Source organism: Pecten maximus, chromosome 3 (genome assembly GCF_902652985.1).
Source record: "Pecten maximus chromosome 3, xPecMax1.1, whole genome shotgun sequence".
In the NCBI taxonomy this organism is placed as follows: Eukaryota; Metazoa; Mollusca; class Bivalvia; order Pectinida; family Pectinidae; genus Pecten; species Pecten maximus.
This window is the reverse complement of record NC_047017.1, coordinates 33,653,414-33,679,162: the sequence shown is the minus strand read 5'-3', so window position 1 is coordinate 33,679,162 and position 25,749 is coordinate 33,653,414. Positions and strand designations below refer to the sequence as shown.

Here is a 25,749-nt window from a genome sequence, read left to right as displayed (position 1 = left end):
TAATTTATTTCCAAATCATCAGGCTACATAGCGTATAGGATTCCAAGTGGCAGTGATTGGCATTATATAAATATCCTGCTTACTTGCGAATTTTGCCAATATTATTGACACTAGTAATTGGTTAAGTTAAATATTGACGGTTTGCGCCAATAAAATGGTTTTATGTATTTTAATTGTTCTTAAAACAAATCATGAAAACGGTTGCATACTAGAATAAAATGATACTCATCTTCAACATCTTGTTGACATTTACTAGTAGTACAACGTCTTTATTCTCTTGGTAGGTTAACGTACATGTATCTACCTGTCTCGATAGCTAAATTATGAGCAGACAGCCGTAATTTCGTAAAACAGGATCTATATTTTACCGGTACAATGTATTTACTTTGTCAAATAAAACTGCAAAGTAAAATAATCAACCAAATGTTTATAAAGTAAGAATTTTGACGAGGACCTCAGGTATCAAGTAAACGTCTTAGATATAGGGTCAGATCGAGATGCCGCTGGCATTAATTAAAGACCTCTACGACTGATATAACAAATTATATATGGACCGTGGGATGGGATCAACACCCATGGCCAGTGCCTAACCAAACGTCCTTGGATCTTTAAAGACTTGTGGCCACTAAAATGTATATAACTATGAACGAGTCGAGTCTAACACGATCATATATTACATAGAAAATTGATAAGCAATATGTCTGAATACATGATATGTACACCAATTACAAGTTTAACCCACTTCAAATATTAAGGAGCAAGTATCTTTAACACAATCCCGGAACTCTACAAGCTCAATCTGCGCATGCGTGACTTGTGATGGAGAATGTAAACTTCCTGTTTTTTGGAAATTCGTTTCATGCACAGATACAGCAAATTAATTAATCATGTATGCTTATGAAGAGGAAGATGACCCTGCAGATAATTACCAGAAATCTGTCCGAGGTATTAATGATGAATACGGTGGTAAAATATCGTTTATCCATCAGTTATTAACTGAAAATTGACCAACTCTTCAAAATCCTGTTTTCCCTCCATGTGTCGGTTCGGCTACATTCCAGAAAATTAGGTTTACATCACTGTTAGATGTTCGTTTCAAAGTATTTACGAGTTCTTTCCTTTCATTTTCTTATCTTAAATGTTTTAGATTGCACATTTAAATCAAGTACCCAGCCTTCAGATATGAATAAGGAAAGGCTTATTAATTTCAAGTCGGAACTTGCAACTGTCAAATGTCAATCTGGCCATTCAATACACAACCACACAATACTAGGATAGGTTTGGGCGATACTTGTTCTTATTTGGAGGCAGTATACTATTGCACAATTCAAACATACAGGCATGCAGCGAGGAAAAATATGGCAATGTATACCCTATCCAATAAGAAGGCCTAATATTAGCCTGAGTTTCCTCTGGCCCTGACACCATGTCTGGTGCAGGGCCAGAGCGCACTACTATATGAAAACGTGGAATTATCCGACACCGTTTGGTGTCGCTAAGAATTTGGTTCAAATACAATAAAATCGGGTGTGACATAACACCTACCTTACATATATGGATAAATGAGACATTTATTTACCCCAAAACACACATTTAGTCCCATCTAGGTGTTTTATTTCGTCCATATAGACCCTCGCTTTGCGCTAGTCAAAATTTCATACTTGACTCGGGCTAGCCTAATTATATGTAAACAAAAAACAATACTTTTTTTTATAATTAGCTTACCCGCAAATTCGGGCAATATATATATAATTATACATGTATATACTGTTAAGGGTCTAGTAAGTAATAGTGATTGTATGGAACATTATTGGTACTGCATCTGAACAAATAAATGATTGTTGGCTTTTTGAAATCAAATTATTTCGAAAACCAACTTACTAGAAGCTTTCATCTTTTGCTGGGCTCATCAAGGTATGGTTTATTTCATATATACATGCATATATATGTAGCGGAACTGGACTGGACTGAATGTTGTGGTCAGATAGCTCAAATGGTTAGATCATCTGTCTAGAGTCCGGAGGTCCCAGGCTCAAGTCTTGGTCTGGTCATTGTATTTTTCCTTTCCTGTTATATATCATATCGTGTGTGGGCTAAATATAACTACAGTACTAGTACTAGTGTATATGATAGATATGAATGATAACTAAGTTAACATATTAAGTACACTGGTAATGACTATTATGTAGAATATACTGTACATTGATATAGACAAGCAGAACCCAAAGTCAAACCAACCTAACAATGAGCTAAGATATATATGCTCTGCCATATTTTAAGTGGCAATCAAAATTAAAGGCTCTTCTAAATTGCAAACAATAAAAAAAAATTAGAATCAAAATATATACATAACTCCACAATAGTTTATATGCATTGCTTATATTACTGGGATCAAATTTTAGTGTGTGGAAGACTTATATTATTTAGGTGCTAAATCAGACTTCTTAGCCATTGTTATAAGAAGAAGGCTAACAAGAAAATTTGACTGTTCCCCATTCCCTATATTGAAAACAGCACAAACCTTTTAAAAAATTACGAAACCTTTCATTATTAGTTTCAAGGAATAGGAATATTAGTTAGGACACAGTTTACATATCCATGAATAAAGGCAGCAGTATAATTGTGATAATTCAGGATAGATGCTATCTCCACAATCACCCACATACACCTTCCATTCTAATGCTGTTACTTCTGCAAATGTCTCATGATTTGCTTTTCTTCCTTTGGAATGTCTCCTTGCACCAATCCTCCCAGGGTACCTTCAGCTCCACCATGACCATTTTATTCTCCAGATGAGGATATATATGTCAGTTAGGAAAATGTCTGAAAAACCAGCATGTAGTTTTCTGTCAACGTCTGTCATTTCCCAGTTTTTGTTCCATTAAATATTTCCTCATGATGGGTTCATGCTTTCCCTTCCTCTTCAGGACATATAGAGTGAATACAAGTGTTGGTGTGACACACACACTTATATATATATATAAATGTATATAGATTGTGACAATTGTCCATCTTTTTACATAGATAAACATGATAATAGATATCAAATTAAACTCTCTTGTATGTATACTAATTTTAGATCGGGCCAATGTCAGTTTGAATGAGTTGGAGGATGTTCTCATGGGAACCGGAACTAGTCCTAACAACTCCGTCACCACTTACGCGAAGAACCAACTTAAATCTTCCGTACACCCACGTACACTGAGGTGGTATGAGGAGTCTGGTCGCCCGCAGAAATACAAGGATGCATCAAATCAACTTGGCAATATCCTCAACTCTCAGCAAGAGAAACAAGTATGTTTATTGTAATAAAAGTGATGTTTGTTATACAGATGAAAATGTATTTGAGTCTTGTACTGTAACTTGCATAAGATATATAAACCTGGTATTTTCCCTGTGGGTCTCACAAACACTTCACAATATGAATCATCAAAATTTTGAAATTATTCAATATGGACTTCCATAAAAAAAAAAAAAAAATATACCAGACTCCTTAAATTAAAAATCAAAGAATCATCATTAAATATTATCCCAAAAATTAAAATATTCAGTTTCTTATAAAGATTGCAACTCACTAAGACTGTTCATGGAAAATATGAATCATTATGACATTACATGTATACGTACTGTACATATAGTGTAGTACAGTTCCATAAATTGTGGGGTACACTTCGCTAGTACCGTTTATGTAGATACAAGCTGTATAGATAATATGCCCTATCTTTGCAGTACATGCAGAAAACGACTGGACCAGAATCACAAAAAACAACCCATGGTCCAATGCCATCTGTTGAGGAAGCAGCAGCCATCTTACAAACCCAGACCAGCTACATTCACCAGCTAGAAAATGAAAACAGATACATCAAGGTCAGTTTTCTTTGGACTTTAGCATCCAGAATCCCAATATTTTTTGTAACTCTCACACTGAACTACTAACAATCAGACATGACACCCTGAAATCCTTTGTACCCTCACATTAATTTACATAGTACCCTGAAATGCTTTGTAGCCCTAGGCCTCACTATACAATTGACATGACATCACACTGAGCCTTTGACATGACACTGATGTCCTTTGTAACCCTCACACTGAGTCTGTGACATGACACTGATGTCCTTTTGTAACCCTCAAACTGAGCCTTTGACATGACACTGATGTCCTTTGTAACCCTCACACTGAGCCTTTGACGTCATACTCTGAAATCATGTGTCATCCTCACACTGTAAACATTGACATACAATACTCTGAAATCCTTTGTATTGACATACAATACTGTGAAATCCTTTGTATTGACATACAATACTGTGAAATCCTTTGTATTGACATACAATACTCTGAAATCCTTTGTATTGACATACAATACTGTGAAATCCTTTGTAAATTAAAACAAACAGGAAACTAGTAACACACCTGCTGATATCTGTCCTTGGAAGATTACAAAGGTGCTGTAATTCATGTCAATTTGACCTGCATTATGTTGATTATAAAGAATGATGCCTTCAGTTTTATGTGATATATTGTAGGAAGAACTGTTTGCACTAAGAGCAAAAGTTGGTGAACTTTTAGATGAAAACAGAAGACTTCATGATGAGCTAAAGAAAAGTGTGATGCAAGAAGTGTTTGGTGTTGAAGGTGATTTTTCCAAGGTAAGACCAGTTGTTCTCTTATTTATATACATAACATATTACTGTCCTCTGTAGTATATAATTGAAATATTGCTGCTTCCTACACATCAGATGACTTCAAAGAAATACTCTCAGTCTTTCAAATTAGTAGACATGTAATATGTTACAAACATGTAGGCTATCACTTACCGTATTTTACCACAAATAAGCCCCCCCCCCCCCCCCCCCACCACTTTGGCAAATAATCTAGGAACTGAGGGGATGACCGCAATTAAGCCAACCCCCCCCCCCTCCCTAAAAACGATCTTTAAAAAAAAAAAAAAACTTTTTGTTGTGTTGAGTGTTCTTTCAAGGTTTTAGCAGTGTTTTAACTGCTTCACATAGGCCTATGACATGTAACGCTTGCTGTCTGGTGAAAGGCATTTATGTGGGGCATTGGTCAGTTTAAATTTATGACCTGCTCACAGACCGTAACGGAATTCTGACACTTCACTGACTGCAAGGGTGACAATACTCTGCTAAATAATGCTAAATAAACAATTGATTAAAACCAGTTAGGCTGAGGTGACTAGGTTAGTGTTTTGTAGCTGATTGATTATATAGTTGATTAAATGCTTGTAGCCGGTATATGGCTTCGTATATACTGCCTTTGATGTCTAGCACACAAACGATCTCTACTTGACTGTAAACATCCGACAGAGAAAGTGAAAATGAACTCTTACAATATTATCAACTGAGTATCTAACGTGACTCTGTTAACTGGTTTCCAACTGTTATGTGATTATTTTGATTTGATTGGACATTGCCAAATGTGTCTTAAAGTTAGTGCTTTATTTATTAGCGGTACGGACAGTAAAGTGAGTGTTAGGCGTGTTGTGGTATAGCCTATACATATCAAACTTTTCCGTAGAACACGTGTCGGGACATTTATAATTGTGTATTCATTGTTTTCCAAATTATAATGCGATATGTTATCATTATTGATAAGTTAAATCCTTTGTGCATTACTGATTATTTGTTTGCAACACAACAAAAAATGAACGAATTTAAGTGTCATCAACTCATTTGTTATAGTCATTGCTATTATCCAAAATGGCGGACATCACGATGAACATTTTTTAGGGAGGTTGCCCGCAAATAAGCCCTCTTCCCACTTTTGGTCTTTTTTATCCCCTCGCGACGAAAGTCGGGGAGGGGATATAGCGTTCCGTTCCTACGTAAGTACGTACGTACGTATGTTCACTTTTTGTCAGCGCTCTTGCGACTTCATTTTTGAACGGATCCTGACCAAACTTCATATATGGGTCAAGCATGGCAATACCTCAAACAAGTTCGTGTATCAGGGTGCCAAGGTTAAGGTCAAGGTCACCGTTACTATTATAGAAAATCTTTGTCAGCGTTGTTGCGACTTCATTTTTGAATGGATCCTGACCAAACTTCATTATATGGTCCAGCATGGCAATACATGTACCTCGAACGCGTCACCGCTTTTGCGACTTCATTTTTAAACGGGTTCTGAGCAAACTTCATATATGGGAAAATGCTTATATATGCATTTAGATACACACATAATTATAATAACTATCAGGAAATGAAGTTGCTGGTGTGATGCGTAACCAGATGCTGTTGAATGCATAACAATATATACCATATTTATCTGGCAATGAGCCCATGCCTGATAATAAGCCCATCCATGTCTATTGCAGTTCAGTGCAAATGATTACTGATGTTCATGTGTTAGCACGCGAGGGAATTTGTATTGTTTGCGATGCCTTGTTTTTCTCTAGGGGAGGGGGTTTATTTGCGGTAAAATACGGTAGAAAAAAGGTTAAAATATGTTTCTACCACAATAGGTGGGTATACATATTATTCAACTCCCAAGGCATGAAATAATCATTAAAATTATTGAATGATAAACAGATTATACCCCACGTGGAATAAAATCTGAATGCACTTTGGATTGGTTGGCACAGTTTCCTTTACTGGGGCATTTTTTTTGTATCATGTTGTTCAGTGTGTTTGATTGGACTGCTTCACGAGGTCTCTGAAATGATTACACACAAGAAGTAGCAGAGTTATGCCCCCTTTTATTGCCAAATTTGTAGAAAATGCAAGAAGTTTTCTATTTTTTGGCTCCTGTTTCAACTATTGGCATAACTGCATTGCATAAAGCTCATTCATTAACAATTCTTTGTAAGCACTCTTTTACCTTATTTATCAACAGGTTTATATGAAACTTGTTGCAAATATTCTATACCACAGGAGCTCGAATATGTTCATGTTACAGAATTTTGTGATTATTTTTACCAGAGTTATGCCCCCTTTTATTGCCAAATATGAGCATTGTTTAGAATATTGACAGGCATATCATGCTTCTGCTTGCAGAGCTCTTGTTATGATTTGTAATAAATTGTAATATTTTTACACATTTCCGAAATTGTCAGTTTTGCATATTAATTAGTGTCATTTTCATTGAGGTCTTTACATCCCCAACTTATCTTTTGAAAAGAAAACATGTTGACACAAAAAAGGTCAATTTATTCTCAAAACAGCTTTTCTACTGTGGTAATTAACAGGTCACACAAACTCATGGTTGTTGTATATGATATTTTTTTCACTCTCGTTAGTTATTTTTCTAAAGTTGCCAAAAAACACTTGCTTAAGCTTGTGTTTTTTGTAACTTTTGAAAATTACCAAAATTGGGTGAAAGAAATACCATATACAATGACCACTCCTTGTGTAATTATAATCTCTATATGTATCTTGGTCAAGGTTTTATTTTCTTAATTCAATACATTATATAGGAAACATTGGGGGTGCTCACTCATAGTAATTTATGTACAATTTTGACATATTTCTTTCAATGTTGGCATTTAATTCCTGGGAAATTTTACCCCCAATACTTTATAAATCTTGGAAATATTCATCACAAAATGTGGTAGTGTCTATAACTCATCTCTATAGGAATACTGGAGTCCAGCTGCTTCTCTGCAGTTCAGTAGAGTCAAACCTCTTCTCTAAGTTTGAGTATTCCATTTTCTATCTTCACCATGAAATACTTAAAGTCAAGTGGCTTCTCTGGGTGTTTCTCTCTTAATTTTGGGAGTCTTGTTTATTTACGTTAGCTGTATTAAAAGTAGGTTTATTGATTAGAATGAGTAGCCCCTGATATGACAAATGTTGTTATGTTGACCTGTACATTATGTTTCAATGTTTTGCTAAACAAGAGTTATAAACAGGTAAACTGTTGATCATGTTTTAGCTGTATATAAAATAGGTAACAGTTATACTTTGTTAGAGATAATAATACATGAAATAAAATAACAAAGAGCAATTCCAAGATTCATACCTGAAGTTTCATGCCATACCTGACCTATGAAAAATGACAAAACTTTTGTTTTGAAAATTTTTCTAGCCATGTCTGATTACAGGTATATACCATTATATGCCTCTCAAAATGTGATGGAAGTAGTTTGGTATGGCAGTGTCCATCCATCCGGCATAAAAGTTTTGTTTGTCCAGATCTAGAGATGTCCCACAATGCAATTTTCATTTGATTTCAAATTGAAACTTTGTAGGCTTTATAATCATGATATATACATTGTATTTTCCTGCGAGGCATTTTAGAACTATGCAACTATTTTTGTAAAAAGTTATTGTCGTTTGTAGATTTATAACAAACAAATTAACAAAAAAAAAAAAAAAAAATTGCCTTATCACATACAGAAGACATAGAACCTGGTGGATCTGACCACAGTTTTCTTTTGAAGACTTGAAATATTTCAAATGAATGAATGGCCGGGTATTAAGACTGGTATGTAATTATTCTGTACTAAACATAGATACAATTTTATGACACTAAGGTTTTTATCCGAGGATAATCCTCTGTTAGTGTTATACCTGTAGGCAGATCCACACCTGTAACGAGTGACTCTCTGATCAGGTATAATATCAGGTTAATCCTATCTAATCCTTGTCTTTGTGATCCGCAGTAATAAGTTGTGACCTGCTGTCTGATGTAGACAACACCTCGTTAACTCTCCATTATACACCCTTGTGATCTTTAGTCCTCTAGACCTTCTCATGGCAAATATGCGGTATTTTGTTTTAAAGGTGAATTTATGTTTAATTGTATATGTATATATATAATGATGTGATTGGTTAAGCTGTATGAAGTGATGATAGATTCCAATGTATGTTTTACATGCTATAAACATGTTGACAGGTGGATGACTCCTTCCTTCTGGACGATGAAAGACAGGCATTCCAAAGCCGAGATATTCGTAACATACAGATAGAAATGGTAAGTAAATATTGCAGTAGTTTAATGTAACACTGATGGAGTAGTTTGTCCATTATGAACCAGAAAGTATCTCCCTTTAACAGATAAATGCCTTGTAACTGATCCAATGTAACACTGATGGTTTTGTTGCTGATATAGTGTAATTATCTATCATTTCAGGAGCGCTTAAGTTCCATCCATGCTGCTCGGACAGAGAGACTTGAGTCACAGTTAACACACTCCAGGTCTGTATAAACACCTAAAAGGCCTCCATTATTCAATAGTTTGTTGAAATCTTCTTTTCTTCAGATCCTTTTCTAATGTTTTTAAACTATTCTTGGTATTGCTTTGTCTCACTTGTCTTTATTTTAGACTTAAAATGTTTGATTATGAATTATGTTGTTATTTGCCAGAGAGGAGATCCAAAGATATGAGCAGATAACAGAAGATCTGAGGTCACAACTACGCATGAGGGATGTGATCCCAACTCGAGAAGATGGCATGTTTATAGATACTGCCTACCTGTCTGATGCTCAGAAGGGCTTCCACAAACAGACCATCGACAGGCTCACAAAGTAAGTCACATACAGACTATAGACTCACAAAGTAGGTCACATACAGACCATCGACAGGCTCACAAAGTAAGTCACATACAGACCATAGACAGACTCACAAAGTAGGTTACATACAGACCATAGACAGACTCACAAAGTAAGTCACATACAAACCATAGACAGACTCACAAAGTAGGTTACATACAGACCATAGACAGACTCACAAAGTAGGTCACATACAGACCATAGACAGACTCACAAAGTAAGTCACATACAGACCATAGACAGACTCACAAAGTAGGTCACATACAGACCATAGACAGGCTCACAAAGTAGGTCACACACAGACCATAGACAGACTCACAAAGTAAGTCACATACAGACCATAGACAGACTCACAAAGTAGGTTACATACAGACCATAGACAGACTCACAAAGTAGGTCACATACAGACCATAGACAGACTCACAAAGTAGGTTACATACAGACCATAGACAGACTCTCAAAGTAAGTCACATACAGACCATAGACATACTCACAAAGTAGGTCACATACAGACCATAGACAGACTCACAAAGTAAGTCACATACAGACCATAGACAGACTCACAAAGTAAGTCACATACAGACCATAGACAGACTCACAAAGTAAGACACATACAAACCATAGACACACTCACAAAGTAAGTCACATACAGACCATAGACAGACTCTCAAAGTAAGTCACATATAGACCATAGACACACTCACAAAGTAGGTCACATACAGACCATAGACAGACTCACAAAGTAAGTCACATACAGACCATAGACAGACTCACAAAGTAAGTCACATACAGACCATAGACAGACTCACAAAGTAGGTCACATACAGACCATCGACAGACTCACAAAGTTGGTCACATACAGACCATAGATAGACTCACAAAGTAAGTCACATACAGACCATAGACAGACTCACAAAGTAAGTCACATACAGACCATAGACAGACTCACAAAGTAAGTCACATACAGACCATAGACAGACTCACAAAGTAAGTCACATACAGACCATAGACTCACAAAGTAAGTCACATACAGAACATAGACAGACTCACAAAGTAGGTCACACATAGACAGGCTCACAAAGTAGGTCACATACAGACCATAGACAGGCTCACAAAGTAAGTCACAAACAGACCATAGACAGACTCTCAAAGTAAGTCACATACAGACCATAGACATACTCACAAAGTAGGTCACATACAGACCATAGACAGACTCACAAAGTAAGTCACATACAGACCATAGACAGACTCACAAAGTAAGTCACATACAGACCATAGACAGACTCACAAAGTAAGACACATACAAACCATAGACACACTCACAAAGTAAGTCACATACAGACCATAGACAGACTCTCAAAGTAAGTCACATATAGACCATAGACACACTCACAAAGTAGGTCACATACAGACCATAGACAGACTCACAAAGTAAGTCACATACAGACCATAGACAGACTCACAAAGTAAGTCACATACAGACCATAGACAGACTCACAAAGTAGGTCACATACAGACCATCGACAGACTCACAAAGTTGGTCACATACAGACCATAGATAGACTCACAAAGTAAGTCACATACAGACCATAGACAGACTCACAAAGTAAGTCACATACAGACCATAGACAGACTCACAAAGTAAGTCACATACAGACCATAGACAGACTCACAAAGTAAGTCACATACAGACCATAGACTCACAAAGTAAGTCACATACAGAACATAGACAGACTCACAAAGTAGGTCACACATAGACAGGCTCACAAAGTAGGTCACATACAGACCATAGACAGGCTCACAAAGTAAGTCACAAACAGACCATAGACTCACAAAGTAGGTCACATAAAGACCATAGACAGACTCACAAAGTAGGTCACATACAGACCATAGACAGACTCACAAAGTAAGTCACATACAGACCATAGACAGACTCACAAAGTAGGTCACATATAGACCATAGACAGACTTGCAAAGTAAGTCACATACAGACCATAGACAGACATATTATATTATACATATTATTTTACAAAGTTAGTCAGACACACAGATCATAAACTAAGTCGGTCACACACACAGATCATAAATAAAGTCAAGTTACACACAGATCATCAACAAAGTTAGTCACATACACAGGTAATAGATAAAGTTAGCCACACACCGGCATTGATATGAGTTCCTCTGTTATATAATATGATACTTGTGATGATGTTACAGGGAGCGGGATGAACTCATGGAGCATGTAACCGTTCTGAAGGGACGTGTCTCAGAGATGGTTGGTCGTGAGGAGGAAGCCTATCAACAGATGAAAAAAGGCATTGAACTTGTGGAACAGGCTCAGTTTGAGCAAACACAGGTAATTAGGCCAGACATTGAGTTCTCATTGTAAACAGATGTTATAACCAATACTTTTTCACTATTGAGTGTTTGATGAAGGAATACTGATGACTTAACTACACTGAGACTTTCTTGCCCCACACAGGCGATGGTACATAAGGAACAATTGAGTGAGGAACTTAACAACATGAGACAAAGGTTTAATGCACATATCAACGACACACAAGTTAAGATGAATGAGGATCGTGAAGCAGTACGGCGTGAAAATAACGCCATTGAAGAGGAGCTTAACAGCAAGGTCAGTGTCTGATCATGTTTTATTGTATTGTCAAACAAAATCAAGATTATGATACAATATATACTCATTGTCATCAATTTGGAAATTTGGTGATAAAATCATACACGAGAATGAAATACATTCAAGTTTATGTCACAAATCGGATAGATACAGCTGCACACTAACGGTTAACTGCAGTTTTATTTCATGGACTTCATTTCAGATAAAAGAGCTCAATCTGCAAACAGCTGCCATGTCTACACAAATGGATAAAGTGACAAGGGACAAAGTGGCACTCATCAATGAACTGGATGAACTAAAGGTGCAGTTACGTCGATATGATAAGGAGGCGGCTATGGTAAGTATAGTGTTATAAATTTAACTGCATAGATTTATAAGTGACCTGTAAACTATAGCTGTAGATATACTTCTACCGTCAAACATAATCTATATATCTACCATAATCTGTATTACCTGGTTAGAGGTATATCTACCTTAATCTGTATTACCTGGGAAGAAATATATCTACCATAATCCGTATTACCTGGGTAGAGGTATTTCTACTATTGAACATAATCTACATTACCTGGGCAGAAATATATCTACCCTAATCTGTATTACCTGGGCAGAGATATATCTACCATAATCTTTATTACCTGGATAGAGGTATATCTACCGTAATCTTTATTACCTGGATAGAGGTATATCTACCGTAATCTGTATTACCTGGGTAGAGATATATCTACCGTAATCTGTATTACCTGGGCAGAGATATATCTACCGTAATCTGTATTACCTGGGCAGAGATATATCTACCTTAATCTGTATTACCTGGGCAGAGATATATCTACCGTAATCTGTATTACCTGGGCAGAGATATATCTACCGTAATCTGTATTACCTGGGCAGAGATATATATACCGTAATCTGTATTACCTGGGCAGAGATATATCTACCGTAATCTGTATTACCTGGGCAGAGATATATCTACCATAATCTGTATTACCTGGGCAGAGATATATCTACCGTAATCTGTATTACCTGGTCAGAGATATATCTACCTTAATCTGCACTACATGGGTAGAGATAGTACTTCCGTAATCTATATTAACTGTGTAGACATATTTCTACCATCAAGCATTATCTATATTAACTGGTAGAGATATTTCTACTATTAAACATAATCTGTTTTAGTTGGGAGGAGATAATTCTACTACTGGACATACTCTATATCACCTGGGTAGAGATATATCTACCATCAAACATTCTATATCACCTGGGTAGAGATATTTCTACCACTGAACATGATATATATTACCTGGGTAGAGATATTTCTGCCATGAAACATTCTATATTACCTGGGTAGAGATATTTCTACCACTGAACATGATATATATCACCTGGGTAGAGATATTTCTACCATGAAACATTCTATATTACCTGGGTAGAGATATTTCTACCACTGAACATGATATATATCACCTGGGTAGAGATATTTCTACCATGAAACATTCTATATTACCTGGGTAGAGATATTTCTACCACTGAACATGATATATATCACCTGGGTAGAGATATTTCTACCATGAAACATTCTATATCACCTGGGTAGAGATATTTCTACCATGAAACATTCTATATCACCTGGGTAGAGATATTTCTACCACTGAACATGATATATATCATCTGGGTAGAGATATTTCTACCATTGAACTTGATATACATTACCTGGGTAGAGACATTTCTACCACTGAACATGATATATATCACCTGGGTAGAGATATTTCTACCATGAAACATTCTATATTACCTGGGTAGAGACATTTCTACCACTGAACATGATATATATCACCTGGGTAGAGATATTTCTACCACTGAACATGATATATATCACCTGGGTAGAGATATTTCTACCATGAAACATTCTATATCACCTGGGTAGAGATATTTCTACCATGAAACATTCTATATCACCTGGGTAGAGATATTTCTACCACTGAACATGATATATATCATCTGGGTAGAGATATTTCTACCATTGAACTTGATATATATTACCTGGGTAGAGACATTTCTACCACTGAACATGATATATATTACCGACATACAACAGAACCAAGGTTACAATAAACTCTAACTTTCAGTCCACTGACACATTCCATGCCGAGTCCACCAATGCCAGTCTACAGAAGAGTCAAGCCCAGCAGGAGGCAGCCCGTCTAAGGAAAGATATGGACGTTCTACGACGTGCCAAGGATCAGGTCAGTAGAGCCTCAGTCATATAAAATTTGAGAGGTATATTCCTACAAGCTATGAAAAAAACCCAACAATTACCTGTTTGCTATCTGTATACGAGGGGTGTTACAAAAGTAATGTCATTTGTGCATTCTTTCGTGAAAATCGTGCGCATTGTACCCAAAACCACCCTGAGCCGATAGAATAATCATTGAAGCATAACACAGATAAAACTCAAGTTCATTCGTTCACTGACATTGATACAGTGCACATTGATTTATAATGTATTCATTACACTATATACAAAATGACTGGTAGAAGAGCTTCAGATGTACTTGAAATTAGGGCCTATATAAAAGGTTGATCGTTGCTCGGCATAAAGCCTATAGATATTCACCATGAGGTGTGGGGTAGTTATGGGGAGGGTCAAAGGTCTCACAGATCTATTTGTAGGTGGGTTGTTAAAGCTGTCAGCAACAACTCAAAGATGCTGCTCGACCAGGTCGTCCTGCATCAACAGTGATGAAAAGCAACATAGAAAAAATCAGGAATATACTGAAAAAAGATGCCCGACACACTGTGAGGGATTTAGCACAGTGGCCAAATTTGTCTTTAGCGCGAGTTTATGGTATTTTAAAGAAACATCTTCATCTTAGGAAAATAAATGCAAGGTGGATAACCCATTTGCTAACAGCAGAACAAAAGAAGACCCGGGTTTCAAATGCAAAAAAAACCTCAAAATTTATCCCAAATATGCCAAAAAGACTTTCGACAATTTCGTTACTGGTGATGAGATATGGATTTACTATTTCGACCAAAAGCGAAAATGTTCAAACAGAATTTGGGCAACAAAAATTGCAAAACGTCCCAGTATTGCCAAATGCCAACGCACGGTAAAAAAAGTTTTGTATGTGATTTTCTTTGACAATAAGGGACCAGTAATGCAAATTCCGGTACCAAAAGGCAGAACGGTAGCAGCAAAGTTTTACAAAAATGTTGTTCTGAAAAAATTGAAGTTCTCTTATACACTGTATATGTTAACTTACATGACACAAGTGAAATTGCCAGACAGGAAATACTATTACTTGTGTTGTAATTATGATGTGGCAAGCATATGTTGGCCCTGACTGACCCCCTGGGGCTGATGGGTGGGGCCAAAAAGGGTCGACATATTAACTAAAATATATCAAAACTCAGGTGACCATTAAGGCCCATTGGCCTCTTGTAAGCTTATTGTTTTACTTTTCTTACTTTTTAATGTGAACAAAGAATGAATATTCAAATAAATAAATTTAGGAAAGGACGCAGCTACAAATGGAGTTAGATGAGTCACGGAGACGTCTGCAAAAGGCTGAACGAGATCTAGTGAACAGCAAAGAGGAGTGTATTCATCACACAACAACATCCCAGGCTTTAGAGAGAGAGGTAAGTACTACCACAGCAGCTTAAGCTCTAGAGAAAGGTAAGTACCAACACAACACATGCTCTAGAGAGAGAGGTGAATACCAACACAACACATGCTCTAGAGAGAGAGGTGAGTACCAACACAACACATGCTCTAGAGAGAGAGATGAGTACCAACACAACACATGCTCTAGAGAGAGAGAGGTGAGTACAAACACAACACAGACTCTTTGTATTCAGTGAGGTCATGAGTAACTAGTAGTACCTTTGTATTCAGTGAGGTCATGAGTAACTTTTAGTACCTTTGTATTCAGTAAGGTCATGAGTAACTAGTAGTACCTTTGTATTCAGTGAGGTCATGAGTAACTTTTAGTACCTTTGTATTCAGTAAGGTCATGAGTAACTAGTAGTACCATTGTATTCAGTGAGGTCATGAGTAACTTTTAGTACCTTTGTATTCAGTGAGGTCATGAGTAACTAGTAGTACCTTTGTATTCAGTGAGGTCATGAGTAACTTTTAGTACCTTTGTATTCAGTGAGGTCATGAGTAACTAGTAGTACTTTTGTATTCAGTGAGGTCATGAGTAACTAGTAGTACTTTTGTATTCAGTGAGATCATGAGTAACTAGTAGTACTTTTGTATTCAGTGAGGTCATGAGTAATAGTAGTACTTTTGTATTCAGTGAGGTCATGAGTAACTAGTAGTACCTTTGTATTCAGTGAGGTCATGAGTAACTAGTAGTGCCTTTGTATTCAGTGAGGTCATGACAAGTACATTTGGACAGCATAAAGTACATTACATGTATATCTATATGTTACAGCTACACCTTGCCAAGTTGGCACGAGACAGCATTGAACGAGGTCGTAATGAGGATCTCAAGGCCATATCTCATCGTTCCCAGCACCGTGAGGAGGAACTCAACACCTACATAGACGAGATAGAGGATAAACATGGTACACTATAACTTACTACCTATGTTCTATCATTTCTGAAATGTGTCTAGTTTGTGATTCGTATTTGAAGTTCTGTAAGAGTTTGTAATACACATATTTTTATGCGCCCCATTCCGTCCTGATAAAATGCAACTAGCTTATCTCAGGAACTGCTGATGCGATCCTCACCAAACTGTTTCGGGACGTCAAGTGACAGCGGGGGCATTTATGTCTTACAGACATTTTCTAGTGTGTAATAGCTCTATTTAAGTCTTTCCTTGTAAATATTCTACTAAATTATGATTTTGTAAATCAATGATTCATTATCTTAATTTGAATTAAATATATTGAAGATGCACCAATTCATTAATGTGCAATCTTTGAAAAATTCAATTATTTTATATGCACAAAATTACCCTGCTATGTATGTATAATATAGAATTCAGTTTGTGTATATAAATTTCTGTCCGTTTATTGATAACATTTTCACGAAGTTCTGTTATCTTTTTGTAGCTCGAACTTCTCATGATATGGATGTCATGATTAAACGCCAAAACAAACTGATTGGGAAGTTACGTGATGAGTGTAAAAGACAAGCTGCCCAGATAGAGACGCTAACCAGGAGAAACAGGTAGGTGGTGTCCTCTCACTACCAGTTGTTACCTCTATAGTCAGTCCTCAAAGACACTAACCAAGACAAACAGGTAGGTGGTGTCCTCTCACTACCGATTATTATCTCTTTAGAGGCTTGTCAGTCCTCAAAGACACTAACCAAGACAAACAGGTAGGTGGTGTCCTCTCACTACCGATTATTACCTCTTTAGAGGCTTGCCAGTCCTCAAAGACACTAACCAAGACAAACAGGTAGGTGGTGTCCTCACTACCAGTTGTTACCTCTTTAGTCAGTCCTCAAAGACACTAACCAAGACAAACAGGTAGGTGGTGTCCTCTCGCCACCAGTTGTTACCTCTTTAGTCAGTCCTCAAAGACACTAACCAAGACAAACAGGTAGGTGGTGTCCTCTCACTACCAATTATTACCTCTTTAGAGGCTTGTCAGTCCTCAAAGACACTAACCAAGACAAACAGGTAGGTGGTGTCCTCACTACCAGTTGTTACCTCTTTAGTCAGTCCTCAAAGACACTAACCAAGACAAACAGGTAGGTGGTGTCCTCTCGCCACCAGTTGTTACCTCTTTAGTCAGTCCTCAAAGACACTAACCAAGACAAACAGGTAGGTGGTGTCCTCTCACTACCAATTATTACCTCTTTAGAGGCTTGTCAGTCCTCAAAGACACTAACCAAGACAAACAGGTAGGTGGTGTCCTTTCACTATCTATTATTACCTCTTTAGTCAGTCCTCAAAGACACTAACCAAGACAAACAGGTAGGTGGTGTCCTCTCACTACCAATTATTACCTCTTTAGAGGCTTGTCAGTCCTCAAAGACACTAAACAAGACAAACAGGTAGGTGGTGTCCTCTCACTACCAATTATTACCTCTTTAGAGGCTTGTCAGTCCTCAAAGACACTAACCAAGACAAACAGGTAGATGGTGTCCTCTCACTACCAGTTACCTCTTTAGTCAGTCCTCAAAGACACTAACCAAGACAAACAGGTAGGTGGTGTCCTCTCACTACCAGTTGTTACCTCTTTAGTCAGTCCTCAAAGACACTAACCAAGACAATCAGGTAGGTGGTGTCCTCTCACTACCAGTTGTTACCTCGTTAGTCAGTCCTCAAAGACACTAACCAAGACAAACAGGTAGGTGGTGTCCTCTCACTACCGATTATTACCTCTCTAGAGGCTTGTCAGTCCTCAAAGACACTAATCAAGACAAACAGGTAGGTGGTATCCTCTCACTACCAGTTGTTACCTCTTTAGTCAGTCCTCAAAGACACTAACCAAGACAAACAGGTAGGTGGTGTCCTCTCACTACCAGTTGTTACCTCTTTAGTCAGTCCTCAAAGACACTAACCAAGACAAATAGGTAGGTGGTGTCCTCTCACTACCAGTTGTTACCTCTTTAGTCAGTCCTCAAAGACACTAACCAAGACAAACAGGTAGGTGGTGTCCTTTCACTATCTGTTATTACCTCTTTAGTCAGTCCTCAAAGACACTAACCAAGACAAACAGGTAGGTGGTGTCCTCTCACTACCAATTATTACCTCTTTAGAGGCTTGTCAGTCCTCAAAGACACTAAACAAGACAAACAGGTAGGTGGTGTCCTCTCACTACCAATTATTACCTCTTTAGAGGCTTGTCAGTCCTCAAAGACACTAACCAAGACAAACAGGTAGATGGTGTCCTCTCACTACCAGTTACCTCTTTAGTCAGTCCTCAAAGACACTAACCAAGACAAACAGGTAGGTGGTGTCCTCTCACTACCAGTTGTTACCTCTTTAGTCAGTCCTCAAAGACACTAACCAAGACAATCAGGTAGGTGGTGTCCTCTCACTACCAGTTGTTACCTTGTTAGTCAGTCCTCAAAGACACTAACCAAGACAAACAGGTAGGTGGTGTCCTCTCACTACCAGTTGTTACCTCTTTAGTCAGTCCTCAAAGACACTAACCAAGACAATCAGGTAGGTGGTGTCCTCTCACTACCAGTTGTTACCTTGTTAGTCAGTCCTCAAAGACACTAACCAAGACAAACAGGTAGATGGTGTCCTCTCACTACCAGTTACCTCTTTAGTCAGTCCTCAAAGACACTAACCAAGACAAACAGGTAGGTGGTGTCCTCTCACTACCAGTTGTTACCTCTTTAGTCAGTCCTCAAAGACACTAACCAAGACAATCAGGTAGGTGGTGTCCTCTCACTACCAGTTGTTACCTTGTTAGTCAGTCCTCAAAGACACTAACCAAGACAAACAGGTAGGTGGTGTCCTCTCACTACCGATTATTACCTCTCTAGAGGCTTGTCAGTCCTCAAAGACACTAATCAAGACAAACAGGTAGGTGGTATCCTCTCACTACCAGTTGTTACCTCTTTAGTCAGTCCTCAAAGACACTAACCAAGACAAATAGGTAGGTGGTGTCCTCTCACTACCAGTTGTTACCTCTTTAGTCAGTCCTCAAAGACACTAATCAAGACAAACAGGTAGGTGGTGTCCTCTCACTACCAGTTGTTACCTCTTTAGTCAGTCCTCAAAGACACTAACCAAGACAAACAGGTAGGTGGTGTCCTCTCACTACCAGTTGTTACCTCTTTAGTCAGTCCTCAAAGACACTAACCAAGTCAAACAGGTAGGCGGTGTCCTCTCGCTACCAGTTGTTACCTCTTTAGTCAGTCCTCAAAGACACTAACCAAGACAAACAGGTAGGTGGTATCCTCTCGCTACCAGTTGTTACCTCTTTAGTCAGTCCTCAAAGACACTAACCAAGACAAACAGGTAGGCGGTGTCCTCTCGCTACCAGTTGTTACCTCTTTAGTCAGTCCTCAAAGACACTAACCAAGACAAACAGGTAGGCGGTGTCCTCTCGCTACCAGTTGTTACCTCTTTAGTCAGTCCTCAAAGACACTAACCAAGACAAACAGGTAGGCGGTGTCCTCTCGCTACCAGTTGTTACCTCTTTAGTCAGTCCTCAAAGACACTAACCAAGACAAACAGGTAGGCGGTGTCCTCTCGCTACCAGTTGTTACCTCTTTAGTCAGTCCTCAAAGACACTAACCAAGACAAACAGGTAGGTGGTGTCCTTTCACTATCTGTTATTACCTCTTTAGTCAGTCCTCAAAGACACTAACCAAGACAAACAGGTAGGTGGTATCCTCTCACTACCAGTTGTTACCTCTTTAGTCAGTCCTCAAATTACTAGACAATTCAAAATGAGAATTTCCACATAAATCAGTTTCAGTGAGAGTTTAATTATGTAAGGTCATTCTATAGTGGGAAGTATTTTAACTGTACTGTTATACATTACTGTGTATATACATGCAATGTAATCTGCTTATATCTAAGTCATTAAGCATGCTTTTATATCAGATACTGGACTTTGAAATGGATTCTATTGGTAAAAATTAATATAAACAGCCAGTACCCAGTCATTTGATATTATCACACTTTAGGTTAATGTACTGCTTGATTCACCTTTTACAGAGTTTATACTGCTATCTCTCAGTCTGTGTGATACACGTACATGTATATACCTGTATTGATACACACTCGACTGTATACTGGGACTCAGTATACATATCCAAGATACAGTTCTTCAACATAAAGATACATGTACATTTCGCCCCTGTTTTGTTGAGAGATTTTTTGCCCCTGTTTTGTTGAGAGATATTTGGCACCTGTTTTGTTGAGAGATTTGTTTCAGCCCAATGTTTCAGCTTTGTTTTGTTAAGAAATAATGTTTGCTATTTTGTTGAGATTTAATTGTTTTGTGCTGGTTTGTTTTTTTGTGAAGGACCCAAAATGGTAACTTAAAAAAGCAAAATGAAGAGCTACGAATGCGCCTGGATCGAGCTGTAACCCGCCTCAAGGATCTGGAGGACACAGGTGATCAACATTCACGTGTACACGAAAAAATGAAGGAGAGACTGAAAATGATGGATGATCACAATCAGACTCAATCACAGCAGGTAAATCTTGATTTCCAGCATTCTTCTGGCGAGTAATCTCCCTTTCAAACGACAGTGAGAACCATTCCTTGGTCCTGTACATATTTACTTTTTAAGAGTCATCTCAAAAGCAAATCCAGTGATGTTTTATAAGCTTTTAAATCAATAATCTGGTACAATTGACCAGAAGTCACTTGATCAATTGTTAGTATGTATCGTGTCTAACCATGGGCCTTACATTTGACATGTAATTTGTTAAGCTGTCTCTATTTCCTGGTTTTATTTGTCTGATCTGTCTATCTGTCTCTAATTCCAGGTTTTATTTGTTTGGTCTGTCTATCTGTCTCTAATTCCAGGTTTTATTTGTCTGATCTGTCTATCTGTCTCTACTTCCTGGTTTTATTTGTCTGATCTGTCTAGATCTATCTGTCTCTAATTCCAGGTTTTATTTGTCTGATCTGTCTATCTGTCTCTAATTCCAGGTTTTATTTGTTTGGTCTGTCTATCTGTCTCTAATTCCAGGTTTTATTTGTCTGATCTGTCTATCTGTCTCTACTTCCAGGTTTTATTTGTCTGATCTGTCTATCTGTCTCTAATTCCAGGTTTTATTTGTCTGATCTGTCTATCTGTCTCTAATTCCAGGTTTTATTTGTTTGGTCTGTCTATCTGTCTCTAATTCCAGGTTTTATTTGTCTGATCTGTCTATCTGTCTCTAATTCCAGGTTTTATTTGTCTGATCTGTCTATCTGTCTCTAATTCCAGGTTTTATTTGTCTGATCTGTCTATCTGTCTCTAATTCCAGGTTTTATTTGTTTGGTCTGTCTATCTGTCTCTAATTCCAGATTTTATTTGTCTGATCTGTCTATCTGTCTCTAATTCCAGGTTTTATTTGTCTGGTCTGTCTATCTGTCTCTTATTCCAGGTTTTATTTGTCTGGTTGTTTATCTGTCTCTGATTCCTGGTTTTATTTGTCTGGTCTGTCTATCTGTCTCTATTTCCAGGTTTTATTTGTTTGGTCTGTCTATCTGTCTGATTCCATGTTTTATTTGTCTGGTCTGTCTATCTGTCTCTAATTCCAGGTTTTATTTGTCTGGTCTGTCTATCTGTCTCTAATTCCATGTTTTATTTGTCTGGTCTGTCTATCTGTCTCTAATTCCAGGTTTTATTTGTTTGGTCCGTCTATCTGTCTCTAATTCCTGGTTTTATTTGTCTGGTCTGTCTATCTGTCTCTATTTCCAGGTTTTATTTGTTTGGTCTGTCTATCTGTCTGATTCCATGTTTTATTTGTCTGGTCTGTCTATCTGTCTCTAATTCCAGGTTTTATTTGTCTGGTCTGTCTATCTGTCTCTAATTCCATGTTTTATTTGTCTGGTCTGTCTATCTGTCTCTAATTCCAGGTTTTATTTGTTTGGTCCGTCTATCTGTCTCTAATTCCTGGTTTTATTTGTCTGGTCTGTCTATCTGTCTCTTATTCCAGGTTTTATTTGTCTGGTTGTTTATCTGTCTCTGATTCCTGGTTTTATTTGTCTGGTCTGTCTATCTGTCTCTATTTCCAGGTTTTATTTGTTTGGTCTGTCTATCTGTCTGATTCCATGTTTTATTTGTCTGGTCTGTCTATCTGTCTCTAATTCCAGGTTTTATTTGTCTGGTCTGTCTATCTGTCTCTAATTCCATGTTTTATTTGTCTGATCTGTCTATCTGTCTCTAATTCCAGGTTTTATTTGTTTGGTCCGTCTATCTGTCTCTAATTCCTGGTTTTATTTGTCTGGTCTGTCTATCTGTCTCTAATTCCATGTTTTATTTGTCTGGTTTGTCTATCTGTCTATGATTCCATGTTTTATTTGTTTGGTCTGTCTATCTGTCTATGATTCCTGGTTTTATTTGTCTGGTCTGTCTATCTGTCTATGATTCCATGTTTTATTTGTTTGGTCTGTCTATCTGTCTCTGATTCCATGTTTTATTTGTTTGGTCTGTCTATCTGTCTCTAATTCCAGGTTTTATTTGTCTGGTCTGTCTATCTCTCTCTGATTCCTGGTTTTATTTGTCTGATCTGTCTATCTGTCTCTAATTCCAGGTTTTATTTGTCTGATCTGTCTATCTGTCTCTGATTCCATGTTTTATTTGTTTGGTCTGTCTATCTGTCTCTGATTCCATGTTTTATTTGTTTGGTCTGTCTATCTGTCTCTAATTCCAGGTTTTATTTGTCTGGTCTGTCTATCTCTCTCTGATTCCTGGTTTTATTTGTCTGATCTGTCTATCTGTCTCTAATTCCAGGTTTTATTTGTCTGATCTGTCTATCTGTCTCTGATTCCTGGTTTTATTTGTCTGGTCTGTCTATCTGTCTCTATTTCCAGGTTTTATTTGTCTGGTCTGTCTATCTGTCTCTAATTCCAGGTTTTATTTGAATGGTTTGTCTATCTGTCTCTAATTCCAGGTTTTATTTGTCTGGTCTGTCTATCTGTCTCTGATTCCAGGTTTTATTTGTTTGGTCTGTCTATCTGTCTCTAATTCCAGGTTTTATTTGTCTGGTCTGTCTATAATATCTTTCTCTGATTCCAGGTTCTAGACCTTATAGCTTGTCAGAGCAAGCTGAATCGAGACCGTCAACTGCTGGCACGGGAAGTAGAGTTCCTCCGCAGACAGATTGCCCAATCGACAGAGGAGGAGCTACAAAAATACTTTTCTTCCAATAAAGGACTTGTTGATGAGATTCTGACGAATGTTACTTCTGAGGAACGTGAAAATAACTTTACACCAAAAGACAAGGTGACATTCAGTGAGAATATTGAGACGTGATATGTGGCCATGATTCTAGTTAGGTTTTTACTGTGAGCAGATATTGTGAAGTAGGTTGTGTCTCCTCAGACAGAACTGAAACATGTGATATTGTACAATGTAGTGCCCAGTTCCCCCTCACAGGGGAACAAGAATGAGTGGACAAATATAGTTATCATACAGATAGGCAAAAGTTAGCTCAGCTTCCACAGGGGCAGGGAACTGATGGAGACTGGAGTGGACAAATGTAAGCTCAGCTTCCATAGAGGTAGGGAACTGATGGAGTGGACAATGTAAGCTCAGCTTCCATAGAGGTAGGGAACTGATTGAGTAGGCTGATGCAAGCTCAGCTTCTACAGGGCCTGGAAACTGATTGGTGTGGACAAATATAGATATCACAGGACGAAATAGGTTCTGGTCTCGTATGCTGAAATATAGCCAATCAAAGAAATGATTTGTTAATGTAACCCTGGTATAATATTAGCCGCGATACACCTCTCAGCTAGAGATCGGTTGAGCTTTAGACTAATAAGCCAGAGGTCCTAGGGTTTGATCCCTAGCCGAGACAGTTATTTAACTTTAATTTAATCATGTGCTCCGTTACATGGGTACCAATGTGATATTAGTTTAATCTACATCAGACAGAAGAGATGTCGCTAATGTTGGGTCTAGTTAGGGTTATTTATTATTAAATTTTAACTTGACAGTAATATTGTGGTCAGACTCCACAACATGATGAAGGTAGTGTGGTGTAAGCCCAACTCTCAATACCAGTTAATGCTGGTCTCTGTATTACAGAATATATTTAAAGATGTATCTTTTATAGTAATTCTGTGTTAGCTTTTGAAAAGTCCACACTTAATTCATAAAGGCAGACAGAAATTTTATATCAATAAAACTATTTAATGAACTCATTGTTGTCTTTTGTTATTTATACCATCACTTTATGCAGCATCTGTAGTGATACAGATGGCAGCACTGGTAACAATACAACGACAGCATTTTAGTGGTTACTGATGTTGTTGTGCTCTTTAGAAGGTACCTTGGTAATGAAATATTCTGATTTTAATATGGGAAAGATAATTTATTCTTCATTTGTTTATATTTATATATATATACATGTCTGATTGTAGTAGTACTACCCTCTTCAATTTAACGTTGGTTATATTTATCTGACTTTGCATGCTCAATCTTTTTGGGTATGCATTCTTCTATTCCAATGTAGGTGTTGTTTGAGTTGTCTCCCTTTATTGTCTGATAGGTGTTTTAAGTCATTCTTTGGTTAGGTGTTAAAATGTAGATAATCACTCAGATGAAGACAGGGTTTTTGTTCAGGGGAAAAAAAATGCACAGCCATTATAATAGCTGATAAATGAAAAAAATCATTACACATCCACTTATGAATAAGTTTGTAGGCTTAGTATGGATTTCCATTACAATGGAAAAAATGCATACATGTCACACATATCTTTATTATGTAAATGTGAGTCAGAAACATTCTTTGGGGAAAGGGGCCACAGTGGTCGAGTGGTTAAGGTGTCCTGACACTTTATCACTAGCCCTCCACCTCAGGGCTGCGAGTTCGAAACCCACATGAGGCAGTTGCCTGGTACTGACTGTGGGCCGGTGGTTTTTCTCTGGGTACTCCAGCTTTCCTCCACTCCAGAACCAGGCATGTCCGTAAATGACCCTGGCTGTTAATAGGATGTTAAACAAAATAAACC

The 25,749-nt window shown here is 37.6% G+C and overlaps 1 protein-coding gene across 2 annotated transcripts; it reads left to right on the top strand.

Moving 5' to 3' along the window:
* Positions 1 to 822: 822 nt before the first annotated feature.
* On the top strand, positions 823 to 24,939 carry LOC117323960 (serologically defined colon cancer antigen 8 homolog). 2 transcript variants are annotated; one of them, XR_004531872.1, is made up of 17 exons: positions 823 to 945; positions 3,080 to 3,294; positions 3,730 to 3,867; positions 4,524 to 4,646; positions 8,851 to 8,928; positions 9,088 to 9,152; positions 9,321 to 9,482; positions 11,724 to 11,862; positions 11,989 to 12,141; positions 12,344 to 12,478; positions 14,265 to 14,381; positions 15,652 to 15,780; positions 16,581 to 16,713; positions 17,206 to 17,323; positions 21,097 to 21,271; positions 23,810 to 24,293; positions 24,340 to 24,939. XR_004531872.1 is itself a non-coding variant. In XM_033879522.1 (16 exons), the coding sequence occupies exons 1-16, from the start codon at positions 888 to 890 to the stop codon at positions 24,044 to 24,046; spliced, it is 2,175 nt and encodes a 724-aa protein (XP_033735413.1). In that variant the 5' UTR covers positions 823 to 887; the 3' UTR covers positions 24,047 to 24,939. The 2 variants fall into 2 exon arrangements, 1 of the variants encoding a protein (XP_033735413.1); XM_033879522.1 differs by having other exon boundaries at positions 23,810 to 24,939.
* Positions 24,940 to 25,749: the final 810 nt, after the last annotated feature.